The sequence below is a fragment of the Lontra canadensis genome, unplaced genomic scaffold (genome assembly GCF_010015895.1).
Source record: "Lontra canadensis isolate GAN:19392208 unplaced genomic scaffold, GSC_riverotter_1.0 scaffold75, whole genome shotgun sequence".
Lineage (NCBI taxonomy): Eukaryota > Metazoa > Chordata > Mammalia > Carnivora > Mustelidae > Lontra > Lontra canadensis.
In genome coordinates this window covers 5,624,351-5,647,996 of record NW_022631069.1, presented here as the reverse complement: position 1 = coordinate 5,647,996, position 23,646 = coordinate 5,624,351, and the positions used below count along the sequence as shown (strand labels likewise).

At 36.9% G+C, this 23,646-nt stretch overlaps 1 protein-coding gene across 2 annotated transcripts in view; it reads right to left on the bottom strand.

The window, feature by feature from the left end:
* The window catches only part of TRIM33 (tripartite motif containing 33), a 112,136-nt gene that overhangs the window by 6,457 nt on the left and 82,033 nt on the right, over positions 1-23,646 (bottom strand). For both annotated transcript variants that reach the window (XM_032881386.1, XM_032881387.1), the window contains exons 7-16: positions 22,276-22,422; positions 21,694-21,811; positions 20,025-20,299; positions 19,023-19,187; positions 15,565-15,765; positions 8,216-8,348; positions 6,399-6,462; positions 4,362-4,521; positions 2,820-3,169; positions 951-1,074 (exon numbers count right to left, since the gene is read on the bottom strand). In XM_032881386.1, coding sequence (XP_032737277.1) covers positions 951-1,074; positions 2,820-3,169; positions 4,362-4,521; positions 6,399-6,462; positions 8,216-8,348; positions 15,565-15,765; positions 19,023-19,187; positions 20,025-20,299; positions 21,694-21,811; positions 22,276-22,422 — 1,737 coding nt within the window. The remainder of the gene's footprint in view (positions 1-950; positions 1,075-2,819; positions 3,170-4,361; positions 4,522-6,398; positions 6,463-8,215; positions 8,349-15,564; positions 15,766-19,022; positions 19,188-20,024; positions 20,300-21,693; positions 21,812-22,275; positions 22,423-23,646) is intronic.

Below are 23,646 nucleotides of genomic sequence, written 5' to 3'. Positions count from 1 at the left end.
AAAATTAAATACAAACTATGTCTTCTCAATACAATTCCAGAATTTTTTATACGGTTGAAAGTAAACTGAAATGCATTTTACATTTATAGTTTTCATTTGCTTAAACTTGTTTTAATACAAGTTAAAGGGGGGATGTTAGAGGGGGATTCCGTGAGTACATACCCCAGATCAGAGCCAAACATAACTGTAATGACCAGAGAGATTTTGTTTTTGGAGAAGAGACTATAGACCACATCAGCAGAAATCTGAGCGAAATGAGGAAAGGATTCTGGATTTCATTTTTAATGACAGAAAGCTATTACAGGAAGTGACAGACTTGTTTGTATTTTTTTTAAAAATACTATGTAGGAGCGCCTGGGTGGCTCAGTCAGATGGGTGTCCCACTCTTGATTTTGGCTGAGGACGTGGTCTCAGGGTTGTGGGATCAAGCTCTGGGTTGGGCTCTGCATGGAGTCTGCTTCAGATTCTCTCTCCCCCTCTTCTTCTGCCCTTCCCCCCATTGTGCTCTCTAAAATCTTACCAAAAAAAAAAAAAAAAAAAAAAAAGAATACTACATACAGTACAGAAAACTACAGTATAAAGAGTCAAGAGTAAACTCAGGGAGTCTGAGTGAAGTTTATTATGACAGTGCAGATGAACCACCATGATGGCTATCTCAGAAGGTGATGGTGAGGACAAGTAAGAAAATTGTATTATGGTCATTCCTTATCTTTCACTAGATTTCTGGCTTGTGCAACAGAAATAAATGGTGGTACCATTTAATGATGGGAAATACCGGAGAAGAGTGCAGTTTTTACATTGTTATTTGCTTGTTTATTATTTATGTTTTTTTGAAATCTTGCTTTTGGTTGGGACATGTTAAGTATGAGGAAGCTGGATGTAAAGTCTCCAGTGTATAGCCAGACAACTACAGAATCCCTAATAATAAATCCAACTTATATGACACTTACCCTTTGGTCCACGGGGCTTAACCCTTGTGCAGTTTTCCCCTTCTTACTATGTTGCAAATTATCACAATCATATTCAACTTCTGGTTTCCCAATATCTCTGCAAAATGTGCATATCCAGTCCCCACTAAAGAGAGAAACAGGCAATTAGTCCCTGTAATTATAGCAAAACCCATGCTAGAGAAGCTAGTTCTTTGGAAGTAAGTCTCCAGTTTGTTTTCTTTCCTTCCACGGTTTTTGAGGGGAAGAAAGGCTCCATTCTTGTCAAATCTCAAAGTTGTCTGATAAAAGCTTCCCAAAACTTTTCCCAGTCTTCAATTAATTACTTTCTAGAATGCTTTATAAAACTGTAGCCCTGCATTTCAAAAGCAATCTCTTCATAACACCAAGTTGAGGGTTAGTACTTACAGCATAAGACTGATTGTCAACCCCATTACTATCTCACAATAACCCCACACTCACAAAAAAGTAAAAAGAGTACGGGTTATGGAACTCCTCAGGTATCCCATACTGGTATGGCATGTATTAAATATGCCAAAAATAAAACAATTCTTCTTCATGACCAGTCAAAAGCCAAGAATACACATCTCCATAAGTACAAAACATGTACATATACCCCTTACCTTTTAAATTTGCTCAGTCTACAGTTTGTTTACATCAGGATTTCCATCAAACCATAAATTCTAAAATGTTTCATTCCCAGTAATTCTTCCCTTCTCTCCCCCACCATAAAGAAACTCTAAGTCTTGAGACCATCCTAGTCTTTTCCAAGTGTTCCAATTCCTTCCAAAGTATCAGCCTTTGAGAGGAAGCATTCACTGGCAAAATTCTAACATTCCAGCAGATGTTACTACCCAAAGGGAAGAAAAATATGAAAAACCTTAATTACAACATTAAAATGTCAATGCTTTTTTCTATAAAAGAGTAAAATAAAAGAAGGCCCTTGTTACATCTCTGGCAAATGACTGTACCTCTCTTAAGACCTAGGTAAGAGTTATGATTCTTCAGAAAAATATTCTGGCACTGTTTATATAGCCAGTATTTTTCTAATCCAAAAGGTTAAATTATTCAAAATGGATAGCATTTACTCAACTAAAATCACTGCTTCTCAGGAATCTGAGAGGAAATGTGAATGTTTTATCTACAGGCAGAAAAAAGTTGGGCTTTCCCAAGAACACTATTTATTGTCACTTAAAAGGGTTATTTGGGGGTAAGGGTTTGGGAAGAGGGAAACTGGTCTACAAAATCAACTGGAGACAAAATGTGTGAACACAACTTGTTAAATGAGAAATGTGCACAGAGTGCCCCAGGCTGGCACTACCAATTAACTGCTTCCAGGGGTCAAAAGGAAGCAATACCTAAAAATATTCAAGCTGTGAAAAGCTTTTTTACAAAGTACTTTTTCCTTTGAAATGCCTTTCAAGAGCTTTCAAACTTCAGAATAATGGGTTCTAGGTGAGAAACAACAGAACTGCCTCCCACCGAATAGTATTCTTAAGTGAAATTATTGTAGACCCTATTAAGATTGATGGCAATAGATAAAAAATTCAGTTTCAATAGGAAATTGACTAACTTCTCCAACACCCCAGACCTCTCTCATAATTTAGAGTTTTATCTACTTTGCTTATACTAAGTATAAACTGAAGGCCAGGAAACAGTCTACTTTTTATCATTCATACACTACTTAAATCTTGAACGTTTCACCATTCAGCTATCAGTTTCTCTAGAAGGTACTATGAAAGGAATAACAGGCTCCCTGTTTTACAGAAACAGTATGCGTTGGTTAGGAAGGCCATCTGCAGGGACAACTTTGTTTATATTTTAGCCTATAAAAATAAACAAGAACAAAAAAATCAACTATTTCACTGGTACCTTGGAAAGCTAAGAAGTGTTGGAACATGACAAGTTAGATGAAAGACCTTTGGACATTTTTCACAGCACAAGAGATCCCCTCCATTTTGGCAGACAGCACACCAGTCTTCATTTGGATCATCATCTTTGCTACTGCCATCTCCTCCAATTCTTGACGACCTGTGTATGAGGCTTCGAATCGGGGACTTTCCATTAACAAGGCTGCTGAGCCCTGACTGTTTGCAGCTTTCATTTGTATCTGCAGGTTCAGTTTTCACATGGTTTTCCAGGCTTGCTAATGCATCCAACTCACTCTCTAGATGCAGGTTGGTTGAAAGAGGTGGTGTCAAGCTACTCTCAGGACTGCTCAACTAAAACAAAACGAGGACAAATTCTTAAACAATCATTTAATCCTTAGTGTATGCAGTGTACGTGTAACTTAAGAATTATGTCAATACACAGATATATAACTTAAAATTAATTTGGAAATTACATTAGTGACAGAAAGGAAAGAAAATAAACCCAAAATTATTAGGCATGTTAATTTATGATTTTATAGCACACTCTAATATTGGTTCATTTGGATAATAAGAAAATTAATCAAACTGTTAAACACACTGATTGTTAAGTGAGCATAGGGTTATACTTTTCCTACAAAGAGCTGATTATGATACCCTATTTTTCACCCAAGAGTCTGTTGCATAGCTTTTAAGAAATGTTATTCTGCCTACTTATCATCATTTTACTAAAGTAAGAAGATTGTGAAAATGGTAAAGAAATCTTTCACCACCCTTCTGCACCCAGTTTTCTGTGGGCACTTTCTAAATCGGATACTGGATGATGGGACACTACTCCAAATACAAGGCTAAATCCCTTTACTCTCAAGTGTACATATATTGTGCTAAATATGCTAATACTCCAACCTGAAATGTCTCTATGCTAACCAAGTAGAAAATGACACCTAAGCCTGGGCAGGAAGAAAAAAAAACAAGATCAAAATTTACTGCTGGGGAGTGGGGGGTGTCAGCACAGGAGGAGGAAGAGAAGGAGGCCTTCCTTCATTCTATATTATAAATTTTATAAAATGTTCTACCTGAAAAACTCTTAAATGGTTAATAATTCATAAGCCAAAGGCAATCTTCCCATCACACAACTCTTTGATCATTAAACTTCTTTCACGTCAACAGTCCTAATCCTGAACTCACAGATCCAGGAAAATAGTAAAGGATCTTTTGTGGCCTGAGACTCAATGTGACTGTTGAGATGACTAATGAAGTCAAAACAAAATAGAACCCAATTTAGAATCATGGCAAAAATACTGACCAATAACAAACTAAAAGATCATTTCAAATGAATCCTTAATACAATTAAACCTTTTGTGACAAATTACAGCTGACACTTAGAAGAAAAACTTGAATTACAGAGATATTTGGATTATACCAGGCATAAATATCCAGAAATAATTAAGTGTCCGTAGAACCACTATTCAGTCTAACACGCAGAGAAGGAAGAATCCATGAAATGGCCTCCTTGAATCCCTGACAGGCCCCAGTGGGAGCTTACCATGCAGGCACTCCTCCTGCCGTCCTCTGTCTTTTCTTGTTTCACAGCTCCTGAAAAGCTACATACTTCATCTTCAGTCCCAGGTTCTTGCTTGACCTTCACTTGATCAGACTTGAAACTAAGACCTGTCTTCTCAGCAGTTCTTCCTGATGACCCACAGCTAATAAAAAACAATTTAAAAAGTCAAATGTGCTTGTATAATATACATAAAATCAATTATATGAAAACTAATATTCATTAAAGTGAAAAGAACTAACTTTCTAGAAGATAGACACCTTATAATGCAGGTAAAAGAAGTGTGATATAAGCATAGCTTCAGATTCTTTAAAAACGTGTATCAAACTTTCAGAAGAACCTAAAAACATTTTTATGCTGTGAGGCACTTATACTAAGTCATTAAAGAAATCCAGTAAATAACCATTTTCCCAGACTAGTTAATATAGAATGTTAGCAATTGCTTTTCTCTATAAAAGTAATTTCGATTCTTCTCTGCCCCCAACTAATGAAGAAAACAGCATTAATAATAGTAGTTCATGAAGCCTCCTCAAAGTAAACTCTATTTTAGCTTTTGAGGACAGGAAATTGGGAGAAGAGAATAACAAGTAGTCAACAACCCAGAATATCCTTATTTGAATCAACAAAATGATAGGTTAAGAGGACAGGTCTATGACTCATCAGTTCTATCTAGACCACAAAGCAAAACCACTACCGAGAGAAGTGAGTAACTGGTAAGACTGCAGTGCTACTGAGAATGAACACCTTTTTCACTCAATTACTCAAGTACTCAAAGTACTTTTCAAAGTACTGATTATTTATTTAAGGTATAATTAAAAAGTCAAGCAAGTATTTAATAGCACTAGTCTTCAAAATGCACACAAACCCAAATTTAAAAAAAACAAAAACCATGTAGCTTATATCTTTCCTGCATCGTACTAAGTTATTCAAACTAAAGTATAAAAATCAGGCAACATTTACACATTTATTCTATCTTATGTTAATACACTCCAAATACCATCCCATTTCTTAGCTATGTCCACCAAAAAGGCATAACAAAAAAATCAGCAGCAGCTAGTGTCCCTAGTGCCCAGAAGACTGTCTCTAAGCACTATTTCCTCACTAATACAACCAAGATTTCTTAGAAAAATGGTGGGCTCTAGGCCTGAGGCAGGAAATATGTTAAGACAAACCTGGAACATCATTTCAGAACAAGAAATAAGGAAGCTTTCAAAGACTACTGGGGTTATACCAAAGGCCTAGGAAGCCAAACTGAAAAAGCTCTGATAGGCCAAAGACTGAACAATATAACCCTTCAATAAAAATAACATCTTTAATAGTTAGTAATATATAAAATGTTTAAATATATGAGTTCATGAGATAATAAAAACTCACTGGTTGGAAGGTGCTGGGAATCAACTATTATGCAAACAGAAATAAAGAGAAAGAATCTCTTCTGCCTGTCCTATAACCAAATAGCCGGTGACAGAAAAGTTTCTCTTTCTAGAGATATTCTAAACTGGTACACAAAAAGAAATAACACAATAATTAAAATAACACTATTTTTCAACTAGTTAAAAAAAAAAAAAAAAAAGAGCTAGGCAAAAATCAACTAACGGTGGCTGTCACAAACAAAAACCGCCAAATGTTAGATGTCCCTGATGGACGTACATGCCACCATCAATGAAGTATTCTTCTTGCCTCAACTTCCCCCTGATCAAAATTATCAACACTGAGGAAAAAAATAGCATATACTCTATTTAAATGACAAGCTGGGGAAAACTCTGTATGGGAAACAATATATTTCTTCAACATATAAATAGATTTTGATGTCAATATATCTGCAGATGGCAATGGTTCAAAATAATCCAGACCAGGGAGGAATGTATGGGAACACAGAAGAGGTAAAACTGGCTATAACTTGGTAATTGTTGAAGCCAGGTGATAAGCATAAGAGTTCAATGCAATTTTCTACTTTTTAAAATACATATTCAAAATTTTTCTTAAGGGGGAAAAAAAATTACTAATAATGTTAATACTCACCTGCCTCGACTGCCAGTACTAGAGGTACTAGGGGGTCTCACAGGTGTGTGAGAATTGGATAAACCTAGAAAATAATACATCAAAATGAGTATCAATGCAGATAAGAATATTCAGAATTCCACCTAGTATTTATAGAATTAAAGATGACTATAATGCAATTTAGCAATTCTTATAAATCAGACCTAGCCTTAGTGTCAAAATCAGGGATGGCATGTATAACCCTTGGCAGGGCAGGCATCAACCAGTTTCTGTCACCTGAGCCCAGACAGGATTCTCAGAATCCTCCTCAGAGCAACAATATCCAATCAATGAGAACTACCAGGTCAAGAGAAAGCTATTTGCCATCTTGCCATAAGCCATCTGGTAAATCTCCTACTTAGAGTCCCAGTAATTATTCATTCTTTTAGAAGCCCTGGATTAATTATATTAAACTTTAAAAATTCTACAACTAAAAATCATATTAATGGTGCATCTCATGAAAGACTGACATCTAAATTTGAACTATTTTTACTCAAGAAATAATAAGGTGGTCTGTTTCAGTAAGAAGTAAGTTACATTTAATTTAAACCAAAAAAATAAACTCCATAACCACTTCTGCACTGTCAATCTGTTCAGAGTTGCTTTAATCATTCATTCATAACTGGGTCAACAAAACAACCAGGTTTTGGAAGAGATTTATATCTCATAGAGTTGATTAATCACAACTTTAATAGTTTCCAGTAAATTTAAGTTTTTGTTTTAAAATCACAATTTGAAAATTTACTTGTCTTTCCTCAACTTTTTAATTTTTTCACTATCTTATAAATCATAAACATGGGATGAAACCAAAGAACTCTTCAACTGACCATCTGTATCGTAAAATACAAGCAAATGCATCTACATACCTAGCAAAGAATTTGAAAACAGCTGGGGGTTGAGGGAGGGGTAATTAATAACTCTGAACAGTGTATACTACAGATACATATATTACTTCAGTTAGCTGAAAACAGTCAACCGTATTTGAAGAAATATAGTTAGAAAGAGCCATCAAAAAAAAAAGTATGATTTGATACTATGATGGTCAATTTTATATATCAATTTGGCTAGAATATAGCTACCTGGTTGTTTGTCCAAACACCAATCTAGATGTTGCTGTGAAGGTATCTTTAGATGTGATTAACATTTTAATCACTTGAGTTTCTGCCTAAACCAATTAAGCTCCACAGTGTGGGTGGATCTCATCCAATCAGGTGAAGACCTTAAGAGAAAGGACTGAGGTCCCCAGAAGAAGAAATTCTGCCTCCAGACTCAAGCTTATAACATTTACTTTGTCCTGGGTCTCCAGCCTGTTAACCTGCCCTATAGCTTGCCAGTCCTAACAATCATGTAAGCCAATTCCTTAAAATCTCTCTATACACACACACACCCCTCCTATTGGTTCTGTTTTTCTGGAGAACCTAATACGTATACAGTTGACCCTTAAGCAATGTGAGAGTTAGGGGCATTGACCTACCCCCCAATTGTGCAAAAATCACATATAACTTTTGACTCCCTAAAAACTTTACTGATAAGCCTACTGTTGACCAGAAGCCTTAGGATAATATAAACAGTCAATTAACACATATTTTGCATGGTACGTATATTACATTTTCTGTATTCTTACAGTAAAGTAAGCCAAAGAAAATGTTATTAAAAAAACATAAGGAAGAGAAAATACACTTACAGTACTACATTCTCTGAAAAGAATCTACGATATGTGGACCTGTGCAGTTCAAACCCGTGTTGTTCAAGGGTCAGCTGTAACAAAAGAAACAAGCCAGTGCCTTTGATGGCTTTACCTGATGATCCTGGAGATAGGGCAGAGGGTCCTGGGGAGGGATTCATGGTGCTTGTAGGCTGTGGGGGTAGATGACTGCCTGAGATGTATCTACTTAGTAGATTATCTAAACTACTTGAACCAGCATCTTCCAACTAAAAAGAAAGAATGAAATGATAAATTTGCTTTGATTAAAGCAGAGGAGAAGTTATTAATTTTCATTAGTATAACTGCTTATGTTCAAAGTTACTAACAAACAGATCATTTGATCAAACTTGGCTTACTTGTTGCTTCCTTAGCCTCTCCTGAGGACGCACATAGTTTAAAGTTTTTGTGAACAAAGTTATAATTAATACTTTTTAGCAAATACCTGGGGCAGTTCAAGACAAAACCTAACAATTCACTAAATCCTTCATGCTCTACTATGAAAATAAAATCGCTTTGACACACTGACTCTTGCTTTTTCTCAATGAAGAACCCTATCTATCAGCATCCTCCTCCATCTGGTCTTCCTCTCTCTTTCAGCATTCACAGTCCTGCCAGAATCACCACCTGAACAGAAATTTAATCACGTCAGTGCCTAACTTGAAAGCTCTGAAAAGATTTTAGACTCGGGGCGCCTGGGTGGCACAGTGGGCTGAGCCTCTGCCGTCAGCTCAGGTCATGATTTCAGGGTCCTGGGATCAAGCCCCGCAATGGGCTCTCTGCTCAGCAGGGAGCCTGCTCCCCTTCTTCTCTGCCTGCCTCCCTGCCTGCTTGTGATCTGTCAAATAAATAAATAAAATCTTTTAAAAAATAAAAAATAAAAAACAAAAAGATTTTAGATTCAAAATAAGGCCCTCAGCCTGGGATATAATGCCCCTTATAACCTGGGGCAGCCCACAGAAGAACTGAGCCGTTTTCTCACTTACAGGCAAAGTGGTAGGTTAAAGCCAGAGGATCAAGCATCCTAAACATCAGTTTCCTCTCTTTAAAACCTCCCACTACACTGAAGAACTGTAATGACGAAATAGGAAATATTTATGTAAGAAACAGTAAATACTATTTAATTGTGAAAATTACCTTAGGAAAAATTACACTACCTACTACTTACACTACTCTGTAAGAGATGGTCAAACTACTCCTAAATAATGCCAATCTTGAATATGGTCTAACTTGTGCCCATACTTGCCGCTTTTAAGCTTCTCTCCCACTAGAAGCAGATTACCTTTTATACAAATCTACTACTTGTTCAAGACAGAAAACTGAACACACACATTTACTTCTTGCTCTCCTTTCCTCTCAAAATTACACTGATTTCATGGTTATAAAAACAGGAAAGGATGCCGTCAAAGTGGAAACTTTGAAGAAAATTATAGAAATATAGCAAGGTAGAACTGGATTGATAGAAAAATGATCAAAGCAGGTCACAATATATCACAGGCAAGGGAGGAGGACTCTGAAAAGTAAATAAGCCTTTCTCATTAAAGCCCTTAAAAACCCTCATGTCAGAAACATAAAGGGCTGAAGGTGATAGCAGGCAGTGGGCTCATTGGGAGGCAATTAAGGAATATCAGGAGTTGTGCCTATCTGGTGATCACAGCTGTTGGCCAAGAATTCACTTGTAAGCTGTAACTATAGGAGAATTCCTAGCTGCAACTAATCAAGTGGGGTTTCTAAAGAGGGGGAGCGCCTAATATGGGCCACAGCTGGAAGCTGTACAATGTCACACCTGAACACAAAGGAGGAGGGGATGATTTAAAACAGACATGAGGGGCACCTGGGTTGAGCCTCTGCCTTCAGCTCAGGTCATGGTCTCAGGGTCCTGGGATTAAGCCCCGCATCAGGCTCTCTGACTGCTTCCCCCTCTCTCTCTGCCTGCCTCTCTCCCTACTTGTGATCTCTCTCTCTCTGTCAAATAAATAAATAAAATCTTAAAAAAAAAAGACATGAAAATCCCAGGTTACCTAGAACTCTACCACCAGTCCTAAACTTTACCTGCAATTTGTATCTCTGGCCAGATAGATAGGCCTAAGGCTAGAAGAGTGGACAGATTCTGAAGAGGCAAACTGGAAGTACATAAAAGGGCCCCCATGACATCACTACAGCCCCCAATAAGGAAATGCTAGCTGACGCATTCACTCCCAGGCTTCGCTAGACATGGGTGAAGAGTCAGCATTAATAAAGTTATAAGTCTAACTGGAACAAAAAAGTCTAACTGGAAAAACATTAATTCACTTATTAATTCAATGTTCTTTGAACATGTGTTATATAACTAACTTCTATAAATTAAAAGGAAAAAGACAATCCAGAGAAGAAATACAAATCATCAGTGAACCTAAGAAAAGGCAACCATGCATACAAATAAAAGAAATGTAATCAAAAGAAATCAAGAACATTGTTTTACCTATCAGATTGGTAAAGATGGGGAGAAAAGACTGATTCATTTAGTTAGTACTAAGAGCACAGTGCAGAAATGGGTACCCCATAACATTTAAGTTTACATATGAATATCAGAAATACATAGTTTCCCCAAAACTTCATAATATCCAATACAGTATCCAGATAAATAGTTACTACGTATGCCAAATACAAAAAATTCTTTATAAAGAATAAACCATTAGAGGGGTGCCTGGGTGGCTCAGTGCGTTAAGCCTCTGCTTTCAGCTCAGATCATGATCCCAGGGTCCTGGGATCGAGCCCCGAATCGGGCTCTCTGCTCAGCAGGGAGCCTGCTTCCCCCTCTCTCTGCTTACTGCTCTGCCTGCTTGTGATTTCTCTCTATCAAATAAATAAATAAAATCTTTTAAAAAAAAAAAGAATAAACCATTAGAATAAATATCTATCGGGGAACCTGGGTGGCTCAGTCAGTTAAGCATCCAACTCTTGATTGCGCCAAGGGTCATGATCTCAGGGTCCTGGAATTGAGCCCTCTGTCAGGCTCTGCGCTTAGTTTGGAGTCTGCTTAAGATTTTCTCTCCCTTTCCCTCTGCTCCCTCCAACCCACTCACACACACTTTCTCTCAATACAATCTTTTAAAAAAAGAACATTACATCTATTAATATAATCTAATCTGAACAGAATCTAATATTCATTTATGAATTCAAAAAGTATTTGGGTTCATCATCTATCACCTCAAGGTATAAATTACAAACATTCATTATCACTATGCTGGAAATGGACAGTAGAGCAAAATAAAATACAATTTACTTTGAGAGAATTCTATTTAGATCACCTTCTAATCCTGGATGGCTGTCATGACTACTATATTAAGATAAATCAACAAATATCCAAAACTGCCTTTGAATTTACTTCTGAGTTGCATTACATAGTTAATGCTACCTTGTCTACTTCCTGTGTAGCCTCCACAAGGTTTCTTCTTACTACACCATGGCAATTACGAGAGAAAGTAAGTGATTCTTAAAGAGAGGACAGGTTTCTTTCCCTTTCTGTTCTTGGTTCGTTTGGTTAACTACTTCCTACTACAGCTGTGCTTTCATGGTAACCACCTCTAGTTTTAAAAGTACCTGACAGTAACAGGTGTTGGCAAGAATGTGTAGAAACTGAAATCCTCACACACTGTTGGTGGGAACGTAAAATGGTGCATCTGCTGTGGAAAAGTCTGGCAGTTCCTCAAAAACTTATACAATATATGACACAGTAATTTCACTCCTAGAAATTTACCACAGAGAACCAATAACCTGTGTTCATACAAAAACTTGTATAAGTAAGTTCATAGCATTATTCCTTACCAGTCAAAAAGTGGAAACCCAAATGTCCACAACTGATAAGCCCATGAACAAATGCGGCATATCCATACAATGGAATATTCAGACATAAAAAGGAATTAAGTACTGATGCAGGCTACAACAAGGATGGGCCTACAAAACACTGCGAAGTGAAAGAAGCCAGGCACAAAAGGCCATATATTATATAATTCCGCACATGCAAAATGTCTAGAAGAGGCAAAACCATAGAAACATAAAGTAAATTAATGGTTTCCGGAGATTGGGAAAGAGGGAAATGTGATTGCTAACGGATAGTCTTTTGGGGTAATAAAAATGTTATAGAAATAGTGGTAATGGTTCACAATCTTGTACATATACTAAAAATGTTGAATTGTATATTTTTAAAAATTGGACTTTCTGGTATCTGAATTATATCTCAACTTTTAAAAGTAGGTGATGGGGCACCTGGGTGGCTCAGTGGGTTAAGCCTCTGCCTTCAGCTCAGGTCATGGTCTTGGAGTCCTGGGATCGAGCACTGCATCGGGCTCTCTGCTCAGAGGGGAGACTGCTTCCCCCACTACCTCTCTGCCTACTTGTGATCTCTCTGTCAAATAAAATAAAATCTTTAATAAAAAAAAAGTAGGTGATAAAAAGGAAAGTCTGATTATAATGCCCAGCTTTTCAAAGATATGTAGCATCTATATTTCCTCCATCTGGTCTCTGTCAGAAAACACCAAACCAAGGTCAAAACAGCCTAGCAAATTATGTTAAATAAGACATTAGCAAACTTCTTTTCCTTTTGGAAGTTTCTTAAGACCTGGAACCAAGTTTTATTTATCTTCTTATTCTCAATCACCAAGGACTTTAGCATATATTAAGTATTTAGCAAAACTTGAATGATTCTTTTAACACTATACACACCTCTCTATAGTTGCCCAAAACCTCTCAATACTAAACCTTTCCAGGCCTACAATCCTGAACTATCTCCCTACTATCTCTATGGATAGTGGGGAGAAAACCAAACTTGTAATCAGGAGTCTGAGCTTTGAATTCCAACTTTTCCATGTAGTGGGTGACCAGTCACTAACTTTTCTTACTCTCATCCATAAGATAGGGGTATCACATTACCACAAGATGATTTTACATAAAAAACTGATATACTGCCTGTGAAAATGCTTTGTAAGCTGTAAGCTTATGACTTAGAAATTTTACTTGAGGGGTGCCTGGGTGGCTCAGTCAGTTAAGCATCTGACTCTTGATTTCAGATCAGGTCATGATCCCAGGGTTGTAGGATGGAGCCCTGCTTCAGTTTCCATGCTCAGCAAGGAGTCTGTCTGAGATGCTTTTCCCTCTGCCCCTCCCCCTGCTCGTGCGTACACTCTCTCTCTCAAATAAATAAATCTTAAAAATAGAAATTCCACTTTTTATAGATATATTCTCAAATTTCCCATTCTATATTGTCCAGTCCTTTCAGCACCAATACAACTTCCATTCACTCAGCCAAAAAAGAGGTCTCCTAATATTAGGGAAACAGTAAGATTTAAAGAATTCACAATGAGCTAGTGATTTTGAAGCAATTTTGAAGTTAAAGAAACATCCTTTAAAACTAACTCTTATAAAATCCATTAAATACATAAAAATATTAAAATGCAATCAAGGGCCCCAGTGTCTTATTAATTTCACTGCTCCCTGCTCCCCTGGTGACCCTTGCTTGACTCTGAATAACTCATACAATGCATGTGAGGACGACTCAGTATAACTTCAAAGACTATACTTAAATTTATAAACAAAGTGCTGTTTCTCAAGTCATTGCCTTGGCTTGATGCGAACAAGCAGTCTGGTGTGCCTACTCCTAGTGCCTTAGTGCTTCCACCCACCCTGCCCACAAGCCAATCTACCAACTTGAACAAGTATTTTGACGAGAGTACTGGCATGTCATGTTACACAGAGAACTTTCCAAACAAGTACCCAAAACCCATTTGAAGTCTGAAGGGAAGTGGAAGAGACCTGGTGTCCAACAGAGTCTAAGTTGGGTTCATTACACAACCCATAAGCCAGAATCACGGACTGTTCTCTTAAATGACCTCTTCCAAAATATCAACAAAAATGAAGTATATCTGGGGATCATTAATTAAACTTTTTTCAAATTTACTATATATGTGTATGTAAGGTAGTATTCAGTGAATATCTGAAAATGTAAAAATCATTCATCCATAACTGTGCATGAGTTGTATTCTCAGCAACGGAGCTCAGTTAAATGCAACTGGAATTAAGTAACAATAAGGTGGGGTTTTTTGTTTTTTTAATTTTTTTTAAAGTAACTTCTATACCCAATGTAGGGCTTTAACTCACAACCTAAGACCAAGAATTGCAATTTCCACGGATGGAGCCAACCAAGCGTTTAAGATAAATTTCTTCTAGTCAGTTTTTCTCTTATTAATAAGTGCCTGTTTGACTTTGTCTACTATTTTTGTATTAAATAGTTTGTATGGTGCATCCAAAATAAATAAATAATATATATATATATATATAATTTATTTGAGAGCAAGGAAGCATGTAGGGGGGAGGGGCAGAGGGAGAGTTCCAACCAGTCTTTATGCTCAGCACAGAGCCTGACACGGGACCATGAGTTCATGACCTGAGCCAAAATCAAGAGTCAGTGCTTAACAACTGGACCACCCAGGTACCCCCCCCGCAAAAAAATTTTTAATAAAATGCGTCTAGGGGTGCCTGGGTAGCTCAGTTGGTTAATCAGCTGCCTTCGGCTCAGGTAATGATCCCAGGGTTCTGGGATTGAGCCCTGCATCTGGCTCACTGCTCAGCAGGAAACCTGCTTCTTCTCCCACTCCCCCTGCTTGTGTTTCTTCTCTCTCACTGTGTCTCTCTTTGTCAAATAAATAAATAAAATCTTAAAAAAATAAAAATAAAAAATAAAATGCTTTTAATTCAAATGAATTCATGAAATTTGAGAAGGCACTATAAGATATTTTTCTTCAGGAAAATGCTACAGGTGAAAGGGACAGAAGCCTCAGAGGGACCTTCACCTTTTTTATCTTCTACTTTTCACCATCACTTTCTCTCTCATTATGCACCACCTCCACCAAAGTGCCTAATTTCTAGACTTTCCAACTTCTTCCTTTCTTAGTCCAACCTGTTTGCACAAGGGGTACACCATCCCTTTTAGACTTAACAGAAGACTGGCAAATACATGACCACATTTTGGTCCTGCATGTCCTCTCTGGATCCAAATTTATAGACCAAGTACTTTGTCTAACACAAGGTTTGTTTGTTGGCAAGTGGCAGAAAGATTAACAAAGCCGAGATCTTTAAACTTTAAAATACTGAGGCATGCTGGTTTTAGCATATATAACTTTTAAAAATCAAATATTATACTCTACTCTTTGGAAATTTCAAAACATGTTTCTCCTGAAAAATGAAGGGGAAAGGAAAGGGGAAAGGAGAAAGGAAGGAGGAAAGGGAAGGAAGAGGGAAGGAAGGGGGAAGAGGGAAGAGGGAAGAGGGAAGGGAAAGGAAGGGAAGGGAAGGGAAGGGAAGGGAAGGGACAGGAAGGGAAGGTAAAGAAAGAAAAAAAAAGAAAAGATATACCCTTAGCTCCTTAATTAACATGAAGTTTTAAATCTCTCATTCAACTTAGATACAAACCTGTATGGGTGGAATATCTGGCAGTGATGGAAGGTTTTCAGGATTGGTAACTGAGGGGATTAGCTCTATTGCTGTAACAGATGGGCTGGTGGGACCTCGATTTGCATTTGCCATGGTAGCTGTAGTAGGGCTGGTTGGATTGATTGTGGTGTTGTGCACCGACACAACAGGAAAGGGTCCAGCATGCCCTGGGTTTGAGTGCTGTTAAGAAAAAAGATGTTATCATTACATGGTCTGCCAAGATATCCTAATATGAACTATACCTTCACAACACTTTTTAGTTTAGGGAAGATTCACAAATGTTTGACACCTGTGACTGAGAAACAAAGAAGTTAACACTATCTTAACAATAGCTAAGACAAAGAAGCAACCTGTGTCCATGCACAGATGAATGGACAAGGAAGGCGTGGTATGTATGTGGGTCTGGCCATGTATAAAATGTACATGAGTGTGTTTGTATACAGAGTATTATTCAGCTATAAAAAAACAGGCAATCATTTGCCACAGCATGGATGGACCCTGAAAGCATCATGCTAAGTAAAATAAGACAGAGGAAGACAAATACTATATGATCTCATTTATATGTGGAATCTTAAAACAAAGCAATTGCATAGAAAAACAATTCAGATTTGTGGTTTCCAAAGGCAGAGGATGAGAGAAGGGGGAACTGAAAGTGGTCAATGGGAAAAGGTACAAACTTCCATTTGAGATAAAAAGTTCTATGGATGTGACATATACAATACAACCATAGTTTTAACACCATTGTATGATATACAGGAAAGCTGTTAAAAGTAAATCCTAAAGAAGATGTGGTACGTACACACACACACACACACACATACCCACAAACACATATTAATCAGCCATCAAAAAGAATTAAATCTTGCTATTTGCAATGATGTGGGTAGAGCTAGAGCATATTATCCTAAGCAAAATCAGTCAGAGAAAGACAAATACCATATGATTTCACTCATATGTAGAATTTAAGAAACAAAACAGATGAACATATGGAAGGGGGGGGGAAGAATAGAAAAAAAAAAGAGAGAGAGGGAAACAAATCATAAGATACTCTTTAAAGACAGAGAACAAACTAAGGGTGGAGGAGGGGGGTGGGTGGGGGGTGGGCTAGGTGGGTGATGGGCATTAAAGGAGGGTACTTGTGATGAGCCCTGGGTGTTGTATGTAAGTGATAAATCACTGAATTCTACTCCTGAAACCAATATTGCATTGTATGTTATCTAATTAGAATTTAAATAAAAAACATGAAAACAATAAATCCTAAGAGTTCTTATTATAAGGAGGAAAAAAATTTTTTTCTCTTCTTTTTATTGTATCTATATAACATGATGGATGTTAGCAGAACCTATTGTGGCAATCATTTCACAATATATGTAAAATCAAACCATTATGCTGTAAGCCTTTATACAGTGATATATGTTGATAATTAATCAATAAAACTGGAAAAAAGTTCAAACAACTGAGGAAAATGAGAAAATTCTTTTAATTACCAGATACAGGCTTTTGTGAACAAATTTCCTGAGGATCATGAGAAAACAAAACCAGAAAAAAAACAGGAATGAAAATCAATGTTGAATTCTAACTTACTCTAAAAGTGACAGAAATGCAAGTATATATAAATGAATAGGAAGGGAGAAAAAGACTCCATCTATCTCATAAAGAAATGCATACATAAAAGAATTTTACTTTTATGTTTCCTAATATTCTTTTTTTTTTTAAGATTTTATTTATTTATTTGACAGACAGAGATCACAAGTAGGCAGAGAGGCAGGCAGAGAGAGGAAGGAGCAGGCTCCCTGCTGAGCAGAGAGCCTGATGCGGGGCTCGATCCCAGGACCCTGGGATCATGACCTGAGCTGAAAGCAGAGGCTTTAACCCACTGAGCCACCCAGGCGCCCCTATGTTTCCTAATATTCTTAAACAATTGTTTAGGAATTATTGTAATGAAAATCTGGTCCTGAAAAAAATCTTTTTAAGCTTAATATATTGTCTTACTGTCGCTGGAAATTTAAGAATTTTTAAAATTGAGAGACATTTTTCCCACAGAAAACTGCAACTAACTGATTTGTAAGTCTATCAAACGTAAGTACATTAAAATAAAATTCTGTAGAAAAAATAGAAGATCAATTCAAGTCCAAGGAGAAAAGACAATAAAATTTTGACTTCAAAAAAAGAGCTTGATGGGCGCCTGGGTGGCTTGGTGGGTTAAAGCCTCTGCCTTCAGCTCAGGTTGTGATCCCAAGGTCCTGGGATCGAGCCCCGCATGGGGCCCTCTGCTCAGCAGGGAGCCTGCTTCCCCTCCTCTCTCTCTCTGCCTGCCTCTCTGCCTTCTTGTGATCTCTGTCAAATAAATAAATCTTTAAAAGAAACAAAACAAAACAAAAAAGAGCTTGCTACAGTATTTGGGATTCTGGTGGATTGGTTTATAAGAATGATACAAAGGTTTTACTTTATAAAGTCAATACTTACAATATGCCAGAAAATACATCCTCAGCAACCATTTAAACTTAAGTTTATAATAGAACTTTAAAATGTCAACTGTAAACGTGAGGGAGTACTCATTTTTCAAGTCTTTCCAGAGGTACTTCGGCCTAAAAGTTGAAGGACCACTGCTCTGAGACTGTTTATCCAACTTTAGTATACAGATTAATCAGAGAGTTAAGTAAAAATTTATTATTTCTAAGTATTCTGCCCCTAGAAATTCTGCTTCAGTAACTATGCTTCAGAATCTATTTCTGACAACGACCCCTGCCATTCTGATGGTCATTGAAGGATGCTTTGAGAAATATCACTATAACATTATAAAATTAACTTTATTCTTTTATAACTAGAAATCACATGTAAAAGTAGCCTGATTTTATAATCCTAACTTCTATTCGAATATAACCTGCTATTCAGGCAAAAATTAGAAAACATGTTTCTAAATACATTTATTTTTAAGAGTAGGCACATCTATATCCTTAAAAGAAAAATAAGCAAAGAGAAGGAGGGGGGATTAAATAATTAAATAACATATAGCATAGCTCTATTGTTTTCAAAGTCCCTTTTATAGATTAGGTTCCAAATACCACATTAAAACGTTAGAGGAACAATTTCAGGACACTAAGGTTCTAATCTTAACTTTACCATTACCTCTTGTGATTATGGATAAGTAACAAGCTCCTTTGTTTTTTACTTCTGTAAAATGAATTGGTTAGACTAAATTAGAGGTTCTTAACCCACAGTATATAATGAGTTGAATCCCAGTAAAGAAACTCTTAAAATTGAATTCATGTGTACGTGTATTTTTCTGGGACAAGAAGATACACAGCATCAATCAAATTCTCAAGGCTATCAATGGCCACACAGCAACCCCCCCCACCACCACCAACTGATTAAGAAGCATGATGTCTTTTAGTTTTAAAATTTTATGATTCTTACAAATGTAACTCTAGGCATACTTGTCTTTGGAGGTGTGGCTGCATCATGGAATACTGAGGGCCGCTGTGCCTGGGTATCCCTGGTATTCGGGCAGCATTCTGAGCCAATCTCATCTGATGGGCTTGGAAAGCTCCACAGTTCATGTTGCCTCTTTGCATTGTTTGCACACTGATCAATCTCGGAGGCTACAAAAGGCAGAAATTGAATTTACGTAATAATATTTTTTATAAATTTACCTTTCAATTATAAAATGTTATGATAAAAATCATTCAGTCAGGACAGAAGGGCATAAAGTAAAAAGTATAAGTCACATTCGCCCCATCTCTAGCCCCAATCCCTTACTCTCAGTATATGTGTGTGTGTGTGTGTGTGTGTGTATTTAAAGCCTATTAACATTAACTTATCTAACCCTGGATTAATGGTTTTGATTCGGATGGGGAAGGGGAGATCAGGAGAGATACAGGGATGCAAATGATTTGAACGAATACCTAAAGAATTTATCAGATTGGGGGGCCTGGGTGGCTCAGTCGGCTAAGCATCTGACTCTTGATTTCAGCTCAGGTTTTGATCCCAGGGTCGTGGGATCAAGCCCTGTGTGGGACTCCGCATTCAGTGTGGCATCTGCTCCAGATTCCCTCTCCCCCAACCCCTTCTTAAATAAATAAGTAAGTAGGTAAGTAAGTAAGAACTTATCAGATCCTAGGCAAAAGTTATCTGGCCTTCTGGCCCAAAACCACACGTGAAAAACAAAAAATATCTGGTCTGGAGGAACAAAATCTTTTGCTCCTCCATAGTACTAGTGAATTAATTTCGTTTCCCATGTTAAGTATTTTATTTAACACCTTTTCTCACATCTTCCCCAAATCCCTGCCAAACCCAGAGCAAATATTTAAACTCTAACCACTGAGCTCTGTCCCTGTTAGTAACATTGAAATGTGTAATGCATCATCCTTACAGGACAGAGTGTAATCTTAAGGCCTTCATAATTTTTGCCAATCATGCCATGATGTTGTAATACTCACCTGTTGCTGTAACATCTGTGGGGCTGCTTGTCTAGGGTGCTGCTGTGTTGTTGTTGTGGTTGTTGATACAGGTGCAGGGGGCTGCTGCATTCTCATCTGTTGCAACTGCTGATGTTTCTGTGCATATACTTGCTGTTGCATGTGCTGGAGTCGAAGCTGTGCTAAGTTAATCTGTCCAGGGGTTTTACTAATGTGGTTTGTCCCTGGAGGAACTTGCCCAACTACAACATTAGGAGTATAACCAGGAGCTGGTTTACTCTCTATTACTAGATTACCTGAAGGATTTAAAAAATGAGAATAATTTGCATATAAATGATTAAATCATCTACTTTGTGGATTAGTCACTATCTTTTCCTCTCTCCTTTAACACTATCAGCACTCAAAGCTTCTGACAGTACAGCAGAGATGGGAGCTAGGTTTAAAGATAATAAAAATCAGAAACAGTCCAAAGACAAATAATTGACTTTTGATTCTTCAGAATAATATATTACCTGCCCTTATTCTTTATTTACATTTACATACATGCATAGAAAATTAAAAATCTGAAAGAGATATCTGCAGAAGAGGCCCATTCAGTCAGTCAAAATCAAGTCTCCCAGACTGATTCAAGGATACCTAAGATTGCTAATGCTGATGCCATCTGCTTTTGAATTGCCACAGCCTGCAGGGCAGAGTATAACACTGCTCCAAAACTGTCTGCGGAAACATGGAATGTTTTAACCACTTATGTCTCTAAAAATGAACACTTTCCTTGCCTCTCACAAAGCCCACTGTTTTCTAGAACAGAAAGCAAATTTTAGGAGTGTCTGATGTAAGGCAGAGTTGGCAAACCTTTCCTTTAATGCGTCAGATATTTTAGGTCTTGCAGGCCATATAAGATCTATCATATGTTCTTTCATTTTCATTTGTTTTTACAACCCTTTAAAATGTTTGTTTAAAGTTTGTTTAAAAAACAAACTTAGCTAACAATGCCACACAAAAACGGTTTGCTAATGCCTGATCTAAGGCTATAACCAAATTTTAATGTACACAAAGACTACATTTTTTACAGAAATTCATCCACCACTGCTTTTACAACTTCCAATGGTGAGGACCTATGCTGAAAGTGAGTTTACTCAATCTGCAGACAATTCTGTCGAGAAGTTTTTCGCCTTTGTTGTAAATTGAGTTGTTTGTCTGTCTCCCTGTAACCCTCATCTATGGTCAGCAGGTCCACATTGTGGAGTAACAATAGTAAAGTCCATTTCTCTTTCATGTGGAAAAGAGCTACTCTTAACTTTCAAACCTTCCTCAGTACATGACTTTCAGACACATCAGCATCCTGAAGTCCTCCTCTAGTGGACAAGTTGGTACAATTAATATGCAAACTACTAAGCATCTAATAAATTCCTCCAGAGAAAGAAGCCCCGTTTGCTAAGTTTTCGACATGAAATAGTCATTATCAATTTTAAAAGATGTGGAGGAAACGTTAGCAATGATACACATAGGAGATTCTCAACATCCTTATAGATGTCATGAACATAGCTCAAGTGAGTTTCCAATGAGGAACATATTTTCCAAGAAATTTACATGTTAGAGTGAAGCTTTAAGTATTTAAAATTTGCTTGAGATGTTTTCTCCTCCTAATTCGCTGTTCCCAGTTACATTCATAAAGCTAATTATTTCTCACCTAAATTGACTACATTCTTTGCCCAGAAGGTGGGATCACAATGGAAACGAATTGCTCCATTAGCAGCAGGCACAGGATCACACCGTGCTTTCAAAATATGGCGCAATTGAAAAGTAATCTTAAAGGGAAAAAATTCACATTAGTCTTAAAAATTATAAGTATCACAAAACATAAATGATAAAGACATAAAAGCTCATGTAGCCCTGTAATGTCAATCTCAGATGAGACAGTATGTGTTTAAAAGACTAACTATATAAGCAATCAAATGCACATGCTTGAACTTCTGATATTTCTGGTGATAAACTACATTATGATACTAGGTATCTTCATGTCAGTAAATACTTTATGATTCCATTCATATGCAATTCTAGAAAATAAAAGAAATCAGACTAGTGGTTGCCTAGGGTCAGGAGTAGAGGGGAATAAGGAAACTTTTGCGGGTGGTGTAATTTTTCTGTACCTTAACATGGTGGTGGTTACACTTGTAAAAATACAAAATCTATACTTCATACAAGTGCAGTTCCCTGAAGGAAATATCTTAATAAGTCAACTTAAAGACCATAAATATACTATGTGTCTCACCAGTCGCTTGCTGTACAGTAGTGCTGTGCTGCTGCCACTCGCAATTGCCCAGTTCGTAAAGTTCATAACGTGCTTCACCTGCCGGGAAAGGCCTGTGATGTCGCTCTGCTGCTGCAGTAACTTCATCTGTCTTTCTTTTGTAACGTTCTGAAACAAAACAAGAATTTAATGAAAAATTCTATGTGAAAAATTCAACTCACAATTTTTATTGCAAATGAAGAGAATACCTACATTACTTTTTAAAATTAGGATAAGTTGACAAGCACCTCATTATTTAATGAGTCTCTGATCAAAAAAAAAAATTCACTAACAAAAGCGACCTAAAACTTAAGTTCTCTAACAAGGGACATTCCATATACAGATATTAATGTTAGTTGATGTCTCTCTTTTCCTTCAGAAGATAAAAATGTCCTTACTAAAAACAGTATCTATTAGGCTGATGCAATACACAGAATCTATCGCATAATGAGCTGACCTTTAGAAATACGATACACTCAACTCTGTACTTTTAAGACAAAAGAAAATTTTGTGTTGCAAGTGCCATCTACTGGTGCATCATGAAGCTGGAGTTAAAATCTCTTCCTTTAAATACTTAAGACAAAATGAGAAACTAATTCGAAAGTTCTAAGAGAAGAGTTAGCGAAACTTTTAAAACGACAAAAGTTCATAAAAGAACAAGAAAGTCAGTAAAGTTGAAGGACCAGTTCGGGGGTAAATGCTGCAAAGTAAAGTTAAACTATCTGGGAACGAAACTCCTAGAAGCAACAGGTGATGTTCTATATACACTTTGACATTTGGCATGCCAAACAACCTATCTACTTGGTACTTAGCCTTTTCTTAATGCCTCAAGTTGATTTACTGGACAATTTTTTTTCCCCTAAGAAAACAAATTGCTCATTTTGTAATGTAAAACAGGTGACAAAAGCATTCAACTGATAGAAGCTTGATTCACAACTTCCCTGGAAATTATCCCTTTTACAAAGCTTAGGAAAACCTCTATTTTACAAAGTTTAAGAACGTATTACACTAGGAAACATCTATTGTTTAAATTCAGCATATTAGGAGTATGTGGCAGATTTATCACTTGGTATTTCTGTATATTTTAGTATTAAGAGGTATCTTTTCACTCAAAAATTCTTGAAACAGTTTAAGAACATTATTTTAGACCTATACTTAAAATGTACTTGCAGTAACTTAAAAGGCTATCAAAAACAGTTGCTGGTCAATACTCTCCATTCACAGTCCTTTTGAAAACAAAAATCTAACAGTTAAATGCATCAGCTGGATGTACAATAGGAAAGAGACCTCCAACTTTAACTGTATGTGTGAGAATACTTTTAATCTCACAACTGTGTCTCAATAAAAAAAAAA